The following is a 16,861-nucleotide window of genomic DNA, read 5'->3' as shown; positions in this document are numbered from 1 at the left end:
TCCGGTGGAAACATCCAGAGGTGGATCTGGACAGGCTAAGAACGAGTAGCGAACCAGGCCTTCCAGCAGGTCTCCCTGGGTGAGCTTTTGTTTTTTTTATCTCACTCGGGGTGGGGATGGAACAAGTAACCTGCAACCCAGTCCAAAAAGTCCGCCACGCCGTTCCACAAAGGGGGCCGTCATCAGTGACCCGTTGGCTGGAGTGGCGGTCCTTGCACGGAATAGTGGCGGTTACAGTATAGGAATATGAGACAAGCTCCCCGCAATTAGCGCTGTTCCCGGCCACTTATAGCGAGTGGGCCAGGACCGGTTACGGTGCGCTGTGTACACGGCACGGCCCGGTTTTACCAGTCAGTCAACCGATATGGCCGCCTCCCGTTGGGTGCCCTCAGACAGGACAGGGGTGAAGAGCCCCATGTCCAGGCCTGGTGGTTGGATAAAAGCCTTTCTAACCATCAACGGGATAATGGCGCCTACGGCGCCGATTCCCTTCTGGACTTCACCGAAGGTAACCCTATGTTTGTTTTAATAGTTACCTTTATTAATACTGAAGGTATTTGGAAGACGATCTAAGAGTCTCTACATTCATCCATCATCGTGACCTGACTCCTGGCTACACTGACCAACAGATGTTTGAGGCCATGAGAGACAGTTGGAGGATTCTTTTACTAATCACAGAACATTTTTTGAACCACTACGACCTCTCGGACATTATCATGAAGGTCAGTCTCTGTTTTTATGTATTTTTACGATTAATAATCTCTTTTAGGTTCCGCAAGATTGTCATTAACGAAAGTGGTAACGGCTACAAGCACTTCACTAACTATAAAATGCTTTCTAAGGGCATACGTCTAAAACAGCCTCTTACAACCAGTTCAATTTCTGGCCTTCTCGTGTGGATCAGTCCGGTAGAGGGTACCTTAACCAGTAAGCTTCCGGCAGGAATGGATCGTTAGCCATTGCTGGCTACCCACCTAGGAGTAGTGATGGGCAAAAGTTAACTAAAAAGTTACAAACTTTTATTTTAACTAAAAAAAATTGTCCATTGTTTAACTATAAAAAAATTTAGTTAAAATCGTAGTTTAATTAATTTTTTTAGTTACTAACTAAAAAGTTTAATTAAAATTTGTAAAACTTTTCAACATGTGGTCAGGGTTGAAACGCACTCCCTGTTTTCTGGTCATGTGATATCAATAACTTTGATTATCAAAAAAAAAAAATGATGCAGTTAACAACTATTTAGTCAGTCTACATTTGAAGAGGGTAAAGTAAGATGCTGGTAGAAGTTATGGGAGTAAATATTTGCACTTGAAAGTAGCAGTATAATAAAATGTTAAACATTTTTTGCCAAAAGCTTCTATGCAGTATTATGAATGAAGTTGTTCTGAATTTTTTTGTGAGCCACGTGGAGGTGTTTAATTTCTGTTTCTAGTGGGAGTCTGATTAGTGCATTCGGTCAATATTTAGTGTTTTTAATTATTTGCGGCAAACAATATTTTTTAAACTGCAGGAACATCAAGTACACCCTTTTATAGTCTTAAGACTTATTATTGAGATCTATCAAGTCTAAATCAACAGCCAGGCCTATATAGATCTAAAAGCATTAGGGTAACCAACTCTAGAAAAAAAATCTTAATCCACACCCTCTCTGACCATAAAGTAAATAGACTGTGTCCAACTGATTTCAACAACCTGGTCAGCTAGACATACAATACACATGACCACATGTAGGCCTAGTGTACTGTACGTGTGTAGTCGATAATACTGTAAGACTACCCTGCATTAAGCGTTATACAAATAGTGTTTGCTTAATGTGGAGAGGTCAGGCAAGAAAATAACACTCTGGCGTGGCTAGTCAAGCATGTTCGTAGATATATCTTTACACTAAAATAGTTATACACCCTCCCTGCCCAGAAAGTAAATAGAGAGAATGTCCGACTGATTTTAACAACCTGGCCAGATAGACGTACACGTGTCTATATAGTGTACTGAGTGTGCAGTGCATAATGACAAGATCACCCAATTTTTTTTCCCTTGCGCGTTTAACGGTTATGCAATAGTGTTAGTTGTATTTTTAGTGGTCAGACAAGAAAATAGCACATCGGCATGGCTAGTAAAGCATGTATTTTACAATATAAAATAGTTATACAGGTCAAATGTTTTAAAAACTCCAAAGATTTCGTTTCTATTTCTTTGGATACTAGATCTAAATTTGAAATTCTAAATATATGTTATTTAATGAGATTTTAAACTTTACCAGTATAAGTAAGATTTTCGTTATATAATAAGTTAATATATATATATATATTTTTTAAAGAGTACCATTATTTTCTAAATAAGTAAGATTTTCGTTATATAATAAGTTAATATATATATATATATATTTTTTTAAAGAGTACCATTATTTTCTAAATGTTTTAATTCAAGGCAAAAATACAAGCACACATATTTATTTAGACATTTTATTTTATTGTGCATTAACGTTTATGTAAGAAACATACTCCTTAATACTGATTTTATTATAGATAAATATTACTAGAATGTTAAAAGAATAAGATCGAACCGTAGGCATACAGTCGGATGATTAGGCCTATATCTATATAGGTCTAGTTCAACCCCGCCCCCCCCCCAAAAAAAAAAAAAAAGAAAAAAGTTTATTATAGTTTAATTAACTTTCTTTAGTTTAGTTTAACTATTTTTTGAAATTCATGATAAACTAATAGTTTAACTACTTTATTTTAGTTGAAAACTAGTTTTAGTTTAACTTTTAAAAGTTAGTTTAGTTCCCATCACTACCTAGGAGATAGAAATCTCTGAATTCAAACATCTGCTGCCAATTATTGGAAAGGCTAACCCCTTAGGTAGTTTGCAGCACCCTGGCAGAGCCAGAGACGCTGCTGACTCCAAATGGTATCGATACTAGCCGTTCCTTTGGATAGATCAGCTGCGAGGATAGGAGGGGAAAATGATGTGTGGGCGACATCGTTCCAACCACAGCCAAGTCCCATGCATTAATCACATTTCCATGAGCTGACCCATAGTCGCTTCAGAACTGAAAGATGCCATAATGATACATTCTGTTTTGAAGGTAAGATTCAATCGGTTGTACTTGTTGTACACTACAAAAACATTTTGGGATATTATAATTTTTTAGCGGCCCACAAAACGGGAAAAGATGCTGTTAACAGCAATGCCTGGTCGAGCAGTTAGCGCGCTGGACTAATTATCTCAACGGTCCTGGTTTCATACCCTGCTCGCAGCCATCCCCCGTCGTCCAGCGGGAGATTTGGATAAGGAAGTAAATTATCTTTAACTTTGAAGGAACATCCAAAACACGTAAAACATTTTACAGAAAAAAAAAATTTTTTTTACAGCGCCAAATTAATCTTTGAATAATAGTTACTTTATACAATCAAATCAAAATCACGTCTTGAATATTCCTTGCATGTATGCGGATCAGACAGGGATGCGAATCCGACGAGGGCCGCTTTTGAGTTCGTGTGACAACACAATTTCTCTTTGTAATATTGTTTTAATTGGTATATGAATAGACTATATTTTGTATGTTGATGTAAAAAAGCATAAAATTGCGCCAAATCAAAACAATTGTTAAAAATATTACAAAGCAGGTTTATGGTTGTTAGTCTACATCAGTGGTTCCCAAACTTTTTTGTCTCGTAGACCCCTTGCCATGTTTTCTGCTTTTCGGTAGACCCCCTGCTTAACTTATATTGCATTTTTTTTGCAATTTTTTTAAAAACTAATTTCTAATTTTAGTGAGTTGAAGAGTGAAAATACAATTTAAAGCTACAAATTAAGTATTAAATAATAACTAATTTTTATTGATTAAATTCAAATGAAATGTAAACCAATTAAATTAGCAATTAATATGTATTGCTGGAGTCATCAAACACACTGGAAATGTTTCTTTACCCAGGTTTATCATCTGTTCCTACGGATGTCATGTTTCATACATTCTATGAAGAAGACATTCCAACATTAAATATTAATTCATTTATTTGTATTAAGAATCAGTGTAAAAGTTTTCGCAAAGAGTTTCTTACGTATTTCTTGATCTTTCACGTGTCCGCGTAACCTTTTTCACTAAAGGAGAAGGGTGAAGGTGAGTAACTGGCGCCTTAGCCAGTAGGCTTCAAGCAGGAAGGGCTCATTAGCCACATAGCAGAAGGAAAAATGAATTCAAAACGCTGCTGCCTTGCAACTATACCCAAACATGGGAAAGCTGTCGTGGGTTCATCATCATCATCATTCCTTTGGGTTCCTCATGGAACATAGGGCCTTGACAAAAACACGCCACCCTCCACGGTCTCTTGCTAGTTTTTTTTTATGGTTCCCCAGCTCTTCCCGGTCCTCTCGGCTTCTTCTAGTACACAGCGTCACCATGTTCTTTTTGGTCTTCCTCTGCGTCTTGTTCCCTGGGGGTTCCACTCAAAGGCCTGCCTAGCTCTGTTGCTGGTATCTTTTCTAAGGGTGTGACCAATCCATCTCCACTTCCTCTCTAAGATCTGCACTTCTATATTTTTCTGTCCACACATTTCCCACAGTTTGGTGTTTTCTACTTTGTCGTACCAGTGTATTTTTAGGATATTTCTCAGGCATCTGTTGATGAATGTCTGTACTTTTTTATTGTCCCCTCCGTAATTCTCCATGTTTCAGAAGCATACAGTAGGACAGCCTTGACATTAGAGTTAAAGATTCATAGTTTAGTCTTGTTTGAGATGTGAGGAGATTTCCAGGTTGGTTTTAGCTGTGTAAATGTCTGACGCGCTAGATTTATACGGCGTTTAATGTCTTCATCTGTTCCACCTCATATACTGACTACACTCCCAAGGTATATAAAATTTTCTACTTGGTCTATTGTCTGAGAATCCAGTACGTGGGTTAACCTGAGGAAAAATAAGGAGCTGGCGACCCTTAGGCAGTTTGCAGCACACAGCGCTACACCCTGTCACAGCCTGTGACGCCACTGACCCCAACCTATATATATTTCCTTTGCAAAGAATCACATAAGAAGCTTTTAATTTGATAACTCATGCCACCGATGTGCCCTTGAACTGTTGCTTAAAGAAATTCTTTTAATAATATCAGATGTAGGTGTGTGTAAAACAGTTTTCACAACTACAACGGCTGGTAAAATCCATGTTTTACCAATTGTGTTTTCCGTATTTTGCTATAAGTTAAGAGATATTGTAAGACACTCACAAACCAACATCTTCTCTATATGATGTTGAAGAGAGATTGTGTGGGTCTATTCAGAACTTTATCTTTGAGGGTTAGAAAATTTTTCAAATCTTTATCTATTTTGTCAGGGTGACATTGTCTCAGATGATCCTACAGCGTAATAGTTTCGTATCATTATAAAAAAGTCACTTAGGCAACCGCTTGTTTGACAAGGAAGGAATGAATCCCAGTTTTAAATAACCAACACTGGACAGTGTACATTTCTTTTTGTTAAACATTTGTTACATGTAGACAAAATGAAGCTTTTTAAATACGTATTGAGACTAAATACTACAATTCTTTGGTTTGATTAGCAGGATAAATATTTAAAGAATTTACCAAGGTACACATCATATATTAGTCTACAAAATAATTACATTAAATGAATGTAAAAATTAAAGTCACGATCTGCTTAAATGAAATCTATTACCGTAGACCCCCGTGGACATCTCATAGACCCCCAATTTATTTTTTCACTTTCGTAGACCCCCTGGAAGTCTTCGTAGACCCCTGGGGGTCTATATAGACCACTTTGGGAATCACTGGTCTACATCAATTACAGATTTAATGACATGACTAACTCAAACTATTTGATACAATTACATTAATTATTAGCTGTGTTTTTTTTTTTTATTTTTATTTTTATTCTAGTTTGAATGTCATTTTTCAGTTTGCGAGTCATTGTGTGAGCCCAGCCAATGAAAAACGTGTTGTCCTATTGGTCCAACAAACTCAGTTGTACAACATCCCAGGCTCCTTGTATGATGTCCTGGAAGACTCACGAATCATTGTCATCTCTGATCTGTCTGCTCACCTGAACTACGTACAGAGACAAGAAATTAAACAATGTCTTAGATATATCCGATGAACATGATAATAGAAACGGACTCTTAAATGCTGACTCTTAGAAGAAATAATAAAAATTAAAAATGTTGAAGTCATACTGTCGATGTTTGCTTTCTCTTTAAGGCTTTTTTAAATTAAAGAGTAAAACAAGTGAAATATAACAAAAATATATTTTAAAAATATTTTAAAAATCTTTTCTTAGGAGAATAACCGCAAAACCACTACAATATCTTTCGACATCACACGGTATAACTCCCTTTTTTTCCTTAAAGAAAATAATAATTACTTAGGTCTACCACTATTTGATTAAAAACATTATCCATTTTTCAATGATTCATGTATTGTAATCAATTATAAATATTTGTGTTTTAAAAATTTATGCGTGTGTGTGGGTTGCCATTCTATTTGGAAATACAAACTATGTGGATATATCGATGGTTCCTGGTTTAAACCATGTCTGCTCCAATCCCGCGTCATCCTGCGGGAGGTTCGGACTAAAGGAACATCCGAAACAAAACAACATATCGAGACCGTCGAGATAATCAGTTCAGCACACTAACCGAACGACCAGGGATTGCTCTTAACTTAATAACAATTTGGTTACAAACTAATAGCCTATTATTGATAATGAGATATATTACACATTACGGCATGTCATCTCTACCGGATATGTACAATATGTCAGACGAGCGATTTTAGATAATCTTTCAGCATTGATATATCGTGCTTGTACTTCGATGTCTCAGCACGGCTATCAACAGAGCTATTGGCATTTTCATTTAAACGGAACTAAATGGAAAGGATGTATATAAGCTAAACTTCTGATTTAGCACTCTTAAGATCTACATCTACTAGATCTAGATCTATAATATAAATTTGAAAAAAATTAGATTAGATTTATGAAAAAAAAAAATCCTAGATAATCTATAAATATACTAAAAACAACATTAAATTTAAAAATAGTAGATTGGCTTTAGTATATTATAACATTGCAATATTTATCTAGACGTTTGGAACTCAAAATCTACACTTAAAGTCTATAAATTAAAATTCTATATCTTGATATAGAATATATATCTTTTTTGTGCGTTTTGTCTGTCAGTTTGTCTGTCTGTCATGTTAATATCGAAAAAAAAACCTAAAAGCTGTTGAAAATTTGATAAACCTTTAATTTTCCTTCCGAAACATTGCAATATTTTTAATATCTATAATAGATTATTCCGGATGTTTGTATATATGGTAAGAGAAAAAGAGAATTCTAGATAAATCTAATACCATTAATTAAATATATGAAAAACGGATATACCATAGCCTTGTGGAGAGATTTTTCTACCATATTTTAGTGTTAGAAAGTAGTTTTCCTTAAAAATCGCAACACAATATTATCTTTAATTAGATTTTAAAATGATTAGCTAGAAAATTAAATGAATGTACGACAGAAGTGAGATTTTATATAAATAGAGTTAGAATGTTTTTCATAAGAATTCGGAACAACCGATTTTCGTAAATGAGAATAAAATTATTTTGTTTTACTTATTAGAACAGGGACTTCAAATAGTTATTTGTATTAGAATATTTTTCCTGTAAATTCGGAGCAATTTTGGCGACCATTTGTAAGAAAATTTAAGTAATTAAGGTTGATTTCTTTTTCAAAATCAAATCCGGAAAATTTTTAACATATTGTTACGAATGAACAGTGACAGGTAGAGGTCACTATGTATGACCACGGCGAAATGACACAGCACCGAGTGTTCTCTGGAATCTATGAGTGTAAACAAAGACAGGATGTGACGTGCCCTCACGTGTTGTTCCAGAGGACGAACAGATTTACGAAGGGGGGCAGTGTGACAAATGAACAGTGACAGTTAGAGGTCACTACGTGTGACCTCGGCGAGATGACACTGCAGCAGGTGTCCTCTGGAATCGACATGTATAAACAACGACAGGATGTGACGTTTCCTCCCGTGTTGTTCCAGAGGATACTACAAGTGTTTTTGCAATATTGGACAAACGATTAGGGACTCTATATAAACCAGAGAGTTCATGTGAAAAGAGTCAGTACAGTCGTCGTTACTGTTGTCTACTGTGCGAGACAGTAGAAGAGAGTGGACTTGAGCCGTTACAGTCGATACAGTCGATGTAAGACGTATACGCTACATGTTACAGTGACGAATTATTTTAGTTATTAATCAATAAAGTTATATAAAGCTGAAAGTTTAGTCGTCAAGTTCTTTGCAGTGTTTTTATTTGTGTGCCTACTAGTACATTTAGCCAGAAGATGAGAAATACGTAACAATATAAAAATCCTCTGTTATGTTTCAGCAAGAAAATTCAATGTAAAATAAGTCTAAAAAGTGTTTTTTAATCATCGTTTCTGTTAAATTACTTTTTTCATTTAAAATCTTGAACAACCTATTGTCGATATTTTTGAAAAAAAAGTAATTTGACATAAATTTGTTTTCAGTTGAAAATACGGAACTATAAAAATGAATATCGATAATTTAACTATACTGACTTATTGTCCAAGAGTATAATGGTAATGTAAGTCAATGATGCTTTTTCATATTTTTTTTTTAAATAATATCCAGAACAACTTTATAGTTCTTCATAGTACATAGCAAAGAAATTACATGTAATATAAGTTAGAAGAGCAAACAAATATTCGTTGGCATTGATTTGTTTTTCACAAAAACATCCGGAACAATCTATTATAGATACTTAAAACTATTAAGATGTTTCGGAAGGAATATTAAAGGTTAAATCAGATTTTCAATAGCTTTTAGAGTTGTTTTTTTTTTAAATCTAAACGTGACAGACCGACAGACAAAACGCACAAAAATAAGCGTCTTTTAAATAAAATCTGATTATTTAAAAAAAAAATTAGGGAATTAGTTTAGCGTCATATCATGACGTGGCGTTACGCTACTGCACGAAAGTCGCTGAATAAAAAGTCCATTTAAAAAAAAATGTGCGTTATATTTACATACAAAGTGCATTCTTAGCCATTATAAACAAACATAAATGTTTCTTATAATTTTAGCAGCTAGTTGACCAGACAAACACACCTTTAACTAATATTTATATTTGTTGTGAAAATTTCTAGTACATTTTATAAATATATTTGACTTAGTGATACTGAAAATACACAAAAAGAGTGTTCATCTTTGTTAACATATTGTAACATTGCCTCCCTTTACATTTACATATTGTTTTAGAATTGGTGTATTTTTATGAAAATATCGCTTGCATAATTAACCTTATAAACTAAACGGTTTGCTTTTTGAAAACTTAAACTTTTCAAGCCGCTTCGCATAATGAAATAATACTTTTCATTTATCTTTTAGTTTTCGAGATCTGAGTGTGACAGATGGCAGACGGACATTTTGCACAGACCAGAATAGCGGCTATTCCCCTTACTGGGCCACTACTTTACTATTAATAGTATTGCTGGGTATTAAAGCTGTATTTTTCTATTATTTATTCAAACAGTTTGTTACTTTGTCGAAATAAGGTTAGAAATTTTTTAAATTACTATTATAAGTATATCAATCAGTGATATTTTTATTTTTTTTTAACAACAATTATATCAACTAATTCTGTCTGGTAAAAAAAAATTTGTACACGTTATTGCTCCCATACCTAATCTCGGATCAAGTTAAAATTTTGCACCATATTTTCTTTACCTTACAGAAGAAAAATCAATTAAAAACAATTAACCAATCAGTTCATTAACTATTGTTTAGTGATTATTTTTTTCTGGTATTAAATAAAGGAAAAAAATTGCAATTACCAGATGTGGTGGTTAAAAAGCAAAAACAATGGCTATGTTTGACTAGTCCGTTTCGTTTCTTTGATTAAAAAGTTGAATCACAAATTGGGCCGGAAGTGGCTTTTTTCCTTATATATCTTTGCATTTTTCAGTTCTCTTTTTAAATTAAACTGACATTATTATGCTATGATTTTAAATGTGCCTGATAGAGAGAAAAAATTCTGCACAAAAATACGGGTAGTTGGAATCAAACCCGATAGAGGCTATAAAAATAAAAGACCTGAAAATAGCGCGTGAAACTACACATTTACAGTACTTTATTTGATGAGTATTTTATCCAAGATCTGTGTTGTTTTTTTAGGACTAGCTTATTTCAAGTACCCGGCATTTTCCGATACGCAATTTCATACACAAAATAATTGTTGAAAAAATTGTAGTGATTTTAAACTTTAAATGATTAGTTAAAAAGCTGTTACTCTAATAAATTTTGAATATTATTTTGTTATGAATGTCACTGTCTATTTTGTGTCTGTTCTAGTTTCTTAAATTTTTCTTGAGTAAAGGGGTCGTGTTTTTTCCTAATGGGTATACCTGATTTCTTCAAGTAGCCTTTGTAAAATATTGGTCCTAAATAATGCTATGTTCATAAACGAAAAATCGCAAGGCTGCATTATGATGAATGTACGTGTTAGTTCAATATATTTTATATTACTATGTAACTAAAAATAACTGTATAAATAGACGTAAGTTTTTTTTTTTTTCTGTTAGACAAAGTCATATGGCAAATTTATTGTTAATATCCTTATTCTAAAAAGGAATAATAAATAGAATCATACAGTAAAAATATTCACTTTTTTTTTTAAATTTTAATAGTTTTGAAAGTCTAACTGATAAGATTACAAAGGGAGTTTGTGTTTTTGCAGATGTACACAATGTACACTGTGTGTCAGTCCATCTCTTCTAATTGTTTAGAAATGAGTGTAAAATTGTAGGCTTCGATATTTTTAGCCTGAATTTAAGAAGTTACAAACTTCAAACAAATAATATATTGCCTCTTCCATACAACTTTGTATTAAAAAAATAAATTTATCCAATGCTCGAGATCCTGCTTGTATACTTAGGCCCTATATAAATCGATCCGGTATCAATGTATTAAGTAGCAATAACCCTGCAAAAAAAAATGAAAGAAGATTGAGGTATACATATATTTTTGTGAGGGTACGCACTGGTACGGGGTACCGGCACCTTTTTTCAATGTCAAGAAAAATGATTACTTTTCTTGTATTTCAACGTTAATTGTTAATTTATTAGTAGTTGAAAGTTAGGCAATCTATCACTGAGTACCGGCACCTATATTTTTTTTTTTAAAAGCACTTTACATACTTTCAGCCGACATGCCGTATAACAACACCTCTTTGTGAAAGTCTCTTATCTTTTCTTATATAAGACTAGATTTAAGTAGAGTCTAGACCTAGATTTAGTAGGCCTATAACTATAAAAAAAAAAAATCAGTCATTAGACATCATTCGCAATTTTATTATTAGGTCTAGGAATTGAAAAAAATCTATTAATAAACTATAATAGATCTAAGTCTAAGTACTAACTTATTAAATAAGATAATTCATTATAAGTAGAAGTACTATAATGAATATTATATAGATCTAGATTGACTAGATTATAGATAGATCTATAGATAGATCTCTAGTCTAGTAAATTAAGTATAGAGTATAGTAAATGTATTACAGTATTATTAGATCTATGTCATATGTCTAAAGTCTATATCTAATAATTAATAAACTTTAGTCTTTATTAATATCTAGACTTTTTCTAATAAAAACTAACTATAGGCATAGCATACTATTACTAGATCACTAGATGTATTCGATTTTTATATATACATCTAGACCACGAATTAGATTATAGATCTAAATATACTAATGGAGAGATGTTATGAGGTGTTAGCTAATAGCGTTGCACAAGAAACAAACCTGGGTTTTTCTAAACTCTAATACTTAGTATGTAATAGTAAAACAGCACCTACAAATAAATGGTAACTAGAAATAAAAAACCTATATTTATTATAGTATATATAGGCCTGTCTTTGTATACTATATAGCCTTCCTAACTTCTTCTTTAGAGAAATGACTTTTGTAATTTCTTTTAGGGAAAAACTGGGCTATTCGCGTCTGATGCAAACATAATTTTTATGTTCAGCAACAAAGCGCATTGGTAAAAAATATTACTAAAACATATTTATGGTTGTTAGTCTCGATCAATACAAAATGTAATTACATTGAAATACATGTCTGATTCAAACTACTTAATATAAACTATGTTGTTTTTTCTCTCGTTTGAATGTCTATTTCAGTTTGCCAGTCATTCTGTGAGCCCAGCCAATGAAAAAAAGTGTAGTCCTTTCGGTCCAACAAACATTACAACATTCCAGGCGGCTTGTATGACGTCATGAAAGACTCACGAGTCATTGTCATCTCTGATCTGTCTGCTCACCTAAACTACCTACAAAGACAAGAAATTAAGCAATATCGATAAACTTGATAATAGAATTTTACGGCTGTTTTACAAAATAGTTAAAAAATTAAGTTAAGCTTAGGTCAAAGTATCCAGAAATGCGTTTTAAGGCCTTTTTATTTCAGGAATTTAAAAAAAAAATGCGGTTTGTACTATTATACTCAAATCCAATCTTAAAACACATATGCAAGTATGCACAGGTGCTCGGTTTTTCAGACCGTTGTTAAATAACTAGATAACTCAAAGTAAACCTTTAAAACTTTTATTTACAAGAACAAATGGTCGTCGAGTCTTTTATTTTAAGCGTCTCTATTGTCACTCTTTCGAGAGTCTCTAAACATGTCGTATATCTGACTGATTTTAATTTTTCTTTTCTAGTCACGAGATTACTACACAAATTGCTTCTTCTTTTTTTTTTTGGAAAGGCTTAGATAATTGCGAGCAAAAAGATGCTAATTAATTAGATTTCTCCAAGACTATTGGCAAAAGGTCACCATTATAGTTTGCTTGAAAAATAAAAATTATTTGACATTGATGATCCGTTGCATCAGTGGATTAAAGATTTTCTGATAGGGAGAGAACAAACTGTAATAATAAATGGCTCTAAATCAACAAAATAAACTCAGGTGTACCTTAAATAACTGTCTTAGGTCCACTATTATACTATTTTATTCTACCTAAATGATTTGATAAATAGCATTAGTTCAGGAACAAAAGTCAGATTATCTGCAGACGATTGCATAATATATAGAACAATAAAAACAACACACGATACAGAAATTTTACAAAGAGAATTAGACCCAGACAGCAAGCTTTTGACTTGTCACATTTATGAATTATTAAAAATCAAACAAAGAACTTTTTATAAATCAAATAAGAACATAAAACTTAAAAATTATTTAATCTTGGTTAGGCCAATAATAGAATATGCATCCTCTGTTTTGGACCCCTCAACTTAAAAAAACATTAAGAAACTGAAACAGACACAAAATAGAGCAGTGAGATTCATAACAAACGAATATTCACATTTGACTAGAGTAACACCTTTAGTAAAATCACTAAATTTAGAAAGCCTTCAGGACAGAAGGCTCAAAAGTAAAGTAGCAATAATACAATAAACAAATACAAAAACAAAATTTAATAAAATACTCTGAAAGACACAAAGATAAAGGTACATTCCTCGTTCCATATGCTAGGACAAATTTGTACAAATGCTTCTTCTTCCCTAGTGCTATTAGGGCATAGAATACGTTGCCTGAGCCATCCAGGAAAACCAATGATTTTGGCAGAATTTAAGTCATTGGTTAATAGGGATGGCTGCCTGGTCGTGCGGTTTGCACGCTGGACTGTCGTTCAGATTTATCGATGGTCCCGGGTTCAAACCCTGCCCGCTTCCATCCCCCGTCGTCCTGCGGGAGGTTTGGACTAGGAAGTAATTATCTTCAACTCTGAAGGAACATCCGAAACGTGTAAAACATTTTACAAACAAAACATTTTACAAACATAGGTATGACTAGATGCATGACAGGTAGGACGTAATCATCTTCTTTTTTGAAGTAACGTCGGTATTTATAAGAGAAGATGATAAGATAAGAAGACGTAAGAAAGACGAAAGAAGGAAGATGGAGAAAGAGACAAAGTCAACAATATGAAGGACGCCAAATTAAAAGAATGTTGTAACCATCTAAGAAATACAAATAAAATACATTAATTCATCCATTCTATGGTACTTCAGCACACGGAGGGCCCTGGCGTGCTCTAGCACATCTTTCCATTCTGATCTTTACGTCTCCATGCACGGGCACTAGCTGTTGTAGATGTTGCTTTACATCATCAAGCTACAGTGCTCATCGTCTGCTCTTGGGACGCCTGCCTTTTGGTTTTGGCAAAATAGATCGTCATTGACGATTAAAAATTGCGCACAGTTTTAACTTGATTCAAGAATGTTAAATGGTTAACATGACGTGTATAAGGTTCCATCCAGACAGAGTAAGTTGATATAAGCTTTGTAATTAGTGCTACAGGGGGAAATTGTTAGAAATTCGATTCAACAAGGTCATAACATTACACTTAAAATATTTAGAAAAAAACTAAACTTTATAAAAATACCAATTAATCAACACTTTCTATATTTTGTACATCGGATAAACTATAGAGTTATCTAGTCATGATTTTTCGCCATACAAGGAAGTCTACAATAACACAATGTATGTCATTTTATTAGGAATTAGCTAAACACGAGCTTTTTTTGTTAGTTAGTGTAACGGATGCATGAGTAAATCAGATGTACTTGAAGTATTTCTAACGATGTTAAATCATACTAAGTGCGTGAGTACCTTGTTGAGTTTATTTCAACTCCGAGCTCGAGACATGAACATCACGTGACAACAATGAACAGATACCAACAGGAACACAGACTCAATGACTAAGTTGACTCAAGGTGAACTTCAAACAATGTTTAATACAGAATGGGCCACAGTCTAGTCTGTCACTAACAGCGATGTTTACCCCTCAAGAGTCTAGCAGTAAATGATTTCTAAAAGTCTATCGTAATCTCTAGCCCAAAGTCTATGTCGTCACTATAAAATGTACGTTCACTGCCGCTCTAATAAAGTGCTCAATTCAACTAACTAAACTAGCTATCTAACAGTAGACCAAAAATATGAAATAATCCTAATACACCTATATGCAAAGATTGTTTTTAATTTCGAGATATATTTAAATTGACAGTCTGCACATTTCTACTAGAAATATTTTTTAAACATTTTATTCATGTTCGCGTCTGCTGGTGTCATTGTCTTTTGACTTCTTTGTGTGAATGAATCGCCTGGAAATATTTGCCATCCCTTCCTTTCTATTCCCTCCTCCAAAAGACATTTTTTGTCTAAAATGTTTGACTTGTTTCGCATGTTTTATAAGGGTTGAAGACAATTTACTTCCTAGTCCAAACCTCTAGCAGGAAGTCGGGTGATGGCGGCGAGCAGGGTATGAACTCGGGACCATCTACACAACTGAACGACAGTCCAGCAGGCATACCGCAAGCCTCTCTCGGTGTTAATATTAAGTTTTCATAGAATAAAAAGAAATACCATACAATGTTATCTCAAACCTTAATGGTTTGAGCTTAATTCTTAATATTCTTTAAGTACATCTATATGATAGGAAAAAAACATACACCACATGTAAAAAGAAAAATAGTGTTTTTTGGTTGACTTCACATTTATGTCAATGTTCTCAGTTGACAGAACGAAACTATTGTTTAAGTTGGAGTTTCGCTTTTTTTCTTTGAAAAATGGAAAACAGCCTTCGTTACTATAGATTTTGAGTTGGACTGTAGCACTTCATCAACAAACATTTAGACTTTGAGATAGACTCTAGCACTCCATCAACAAACATCTAGACTTTGAGATTGACTGTAGCACTTCATCTACAAACAATTAGACTTTGAGATAGACTCTAGCACTTCATCAACAAACATCTAGACTTTGAGATTGACTGTAGCACTTCATCTACAAACATTTAGACTTTGAGATTGAATCTAGCACTTCATCAACAAACATCTAGACTTTGAGATTGACTGTAGCACTTCATCTACAAACATTTAGACTTTGAGATTGAATCTAGCACTTCATCAACAAACATTTAGACTGAGTTAGACTCTAGAACTTCATCAACAAACATTTAGACTGAGTTAGACTCTAGAACTTCATTAACAAACATTTAGACTTTGAGATAGACTCTAGCACTTAATCAACAAACATTTAGACTTTGAGATAGACTCTAGAACTTCATCAACAAACATTTAGACTTTGAGATAGATTCTAGCACTTCATCAACAAACATTTAGACTTTGAGATTGAATCAAGCACTTCATCAACAAACATTTAGACTTTGAGATTGAATCAAGCACTTCATCAACAAACATTTAGACAGAGTTAGACTCTAGAACTTCATTAACAAACATTTAGACTTTGAAATAGACTCTAGCACTTAATCAACAAACATTTAGACTTTGAGATAGACTCTAGAACTTCATCAACAAATATCTAGACTTTGAGATTGACTGTAGCACTTCATCAACAAACATTTAGACTGAGTTAGACTCTAGCACTTCATCAACAAACATTTAGACTTTGAGTTGGACTGTAGTACTTCTTCAACAAACATCTAGACTTTGAGATAGACTCTAGCACTTCATCAACAAACATCTAGACTTCAAGATAGACTTTAAAACTTTATCAACAAACATCTAGACTTCAAGATAGACTCTAAAACTTTATCAACAAACATCTAGACTCAGTTAGTCTGTAGCATTAAATCAAGTTCATCTTTCAAATAGACATTGAATTAAACTTAAGCACTTAAATGTTGAATATATTTTATGCATTGAATAATTAACTAAAACATTATAAAAATAGTCATATATTTTTAATGTTAATTTAAAAAAAACAATTTCAAAAAAAAAATATTTCTTAC

General features: G+C 33.3%; 1 protein-coding gene across 5 annotated transcripts in view; it reads left to right on the top strand.

Annotated features, from left to right (window-relative positions):
* LOC106075588 (toll-like receptor 4) overlaps positions 1–10,702 on the top strand; it is a 40,741-nt gene extending 30,039 nt beyond the window's left edge. For 3 of the 5 annotated variants that reach the window (XR_008779868.1, XR_008779869.1, XM_056042001.1), the window contains 2 exons: positions 554–722; positions 5,912–6,175. Coding sequence is in view for 2 of the 5 variants with exons in the window: in XM_056042001.1 (XP_055897976.1) it covers positions 554–722; positions 5,912–6,109 (367 nt within the window). In the remaining 3 variants the exon portion in view is untranslated. Of the gene's footprint in view, positions 1–553; positions 723–5,911; positions 6,176–9,431 lie in introns of those variants that run through there. The other 2 variants (XR_008779870.1, XM_056042002.1) reach the window with 1 other exon arrangement.
* The last annotated feature ends 6,159 nt before the right edge of the window (positions 10,703–16,861 follow it).

Source organism: Biomphalaria glabrata, chromosome 9 (assembly GCF_947242115.1).
Source record: "Biomphalaria glabrata chromosome 9, xgBioGlab47.1, whole genome shotgun sequence".
Classification (NCBI taxonomy): domain Eukaryota; kingdom Metazoa; phylum Mollusca; class Gastropoda; family Planorbidae; genus Biomphalaria; species Biomphalaria glabrata.
Note: the sequence above shows the minus strand (reverse complement) of the source record. Positions and strands in the feature narration are given on the sequence as shown.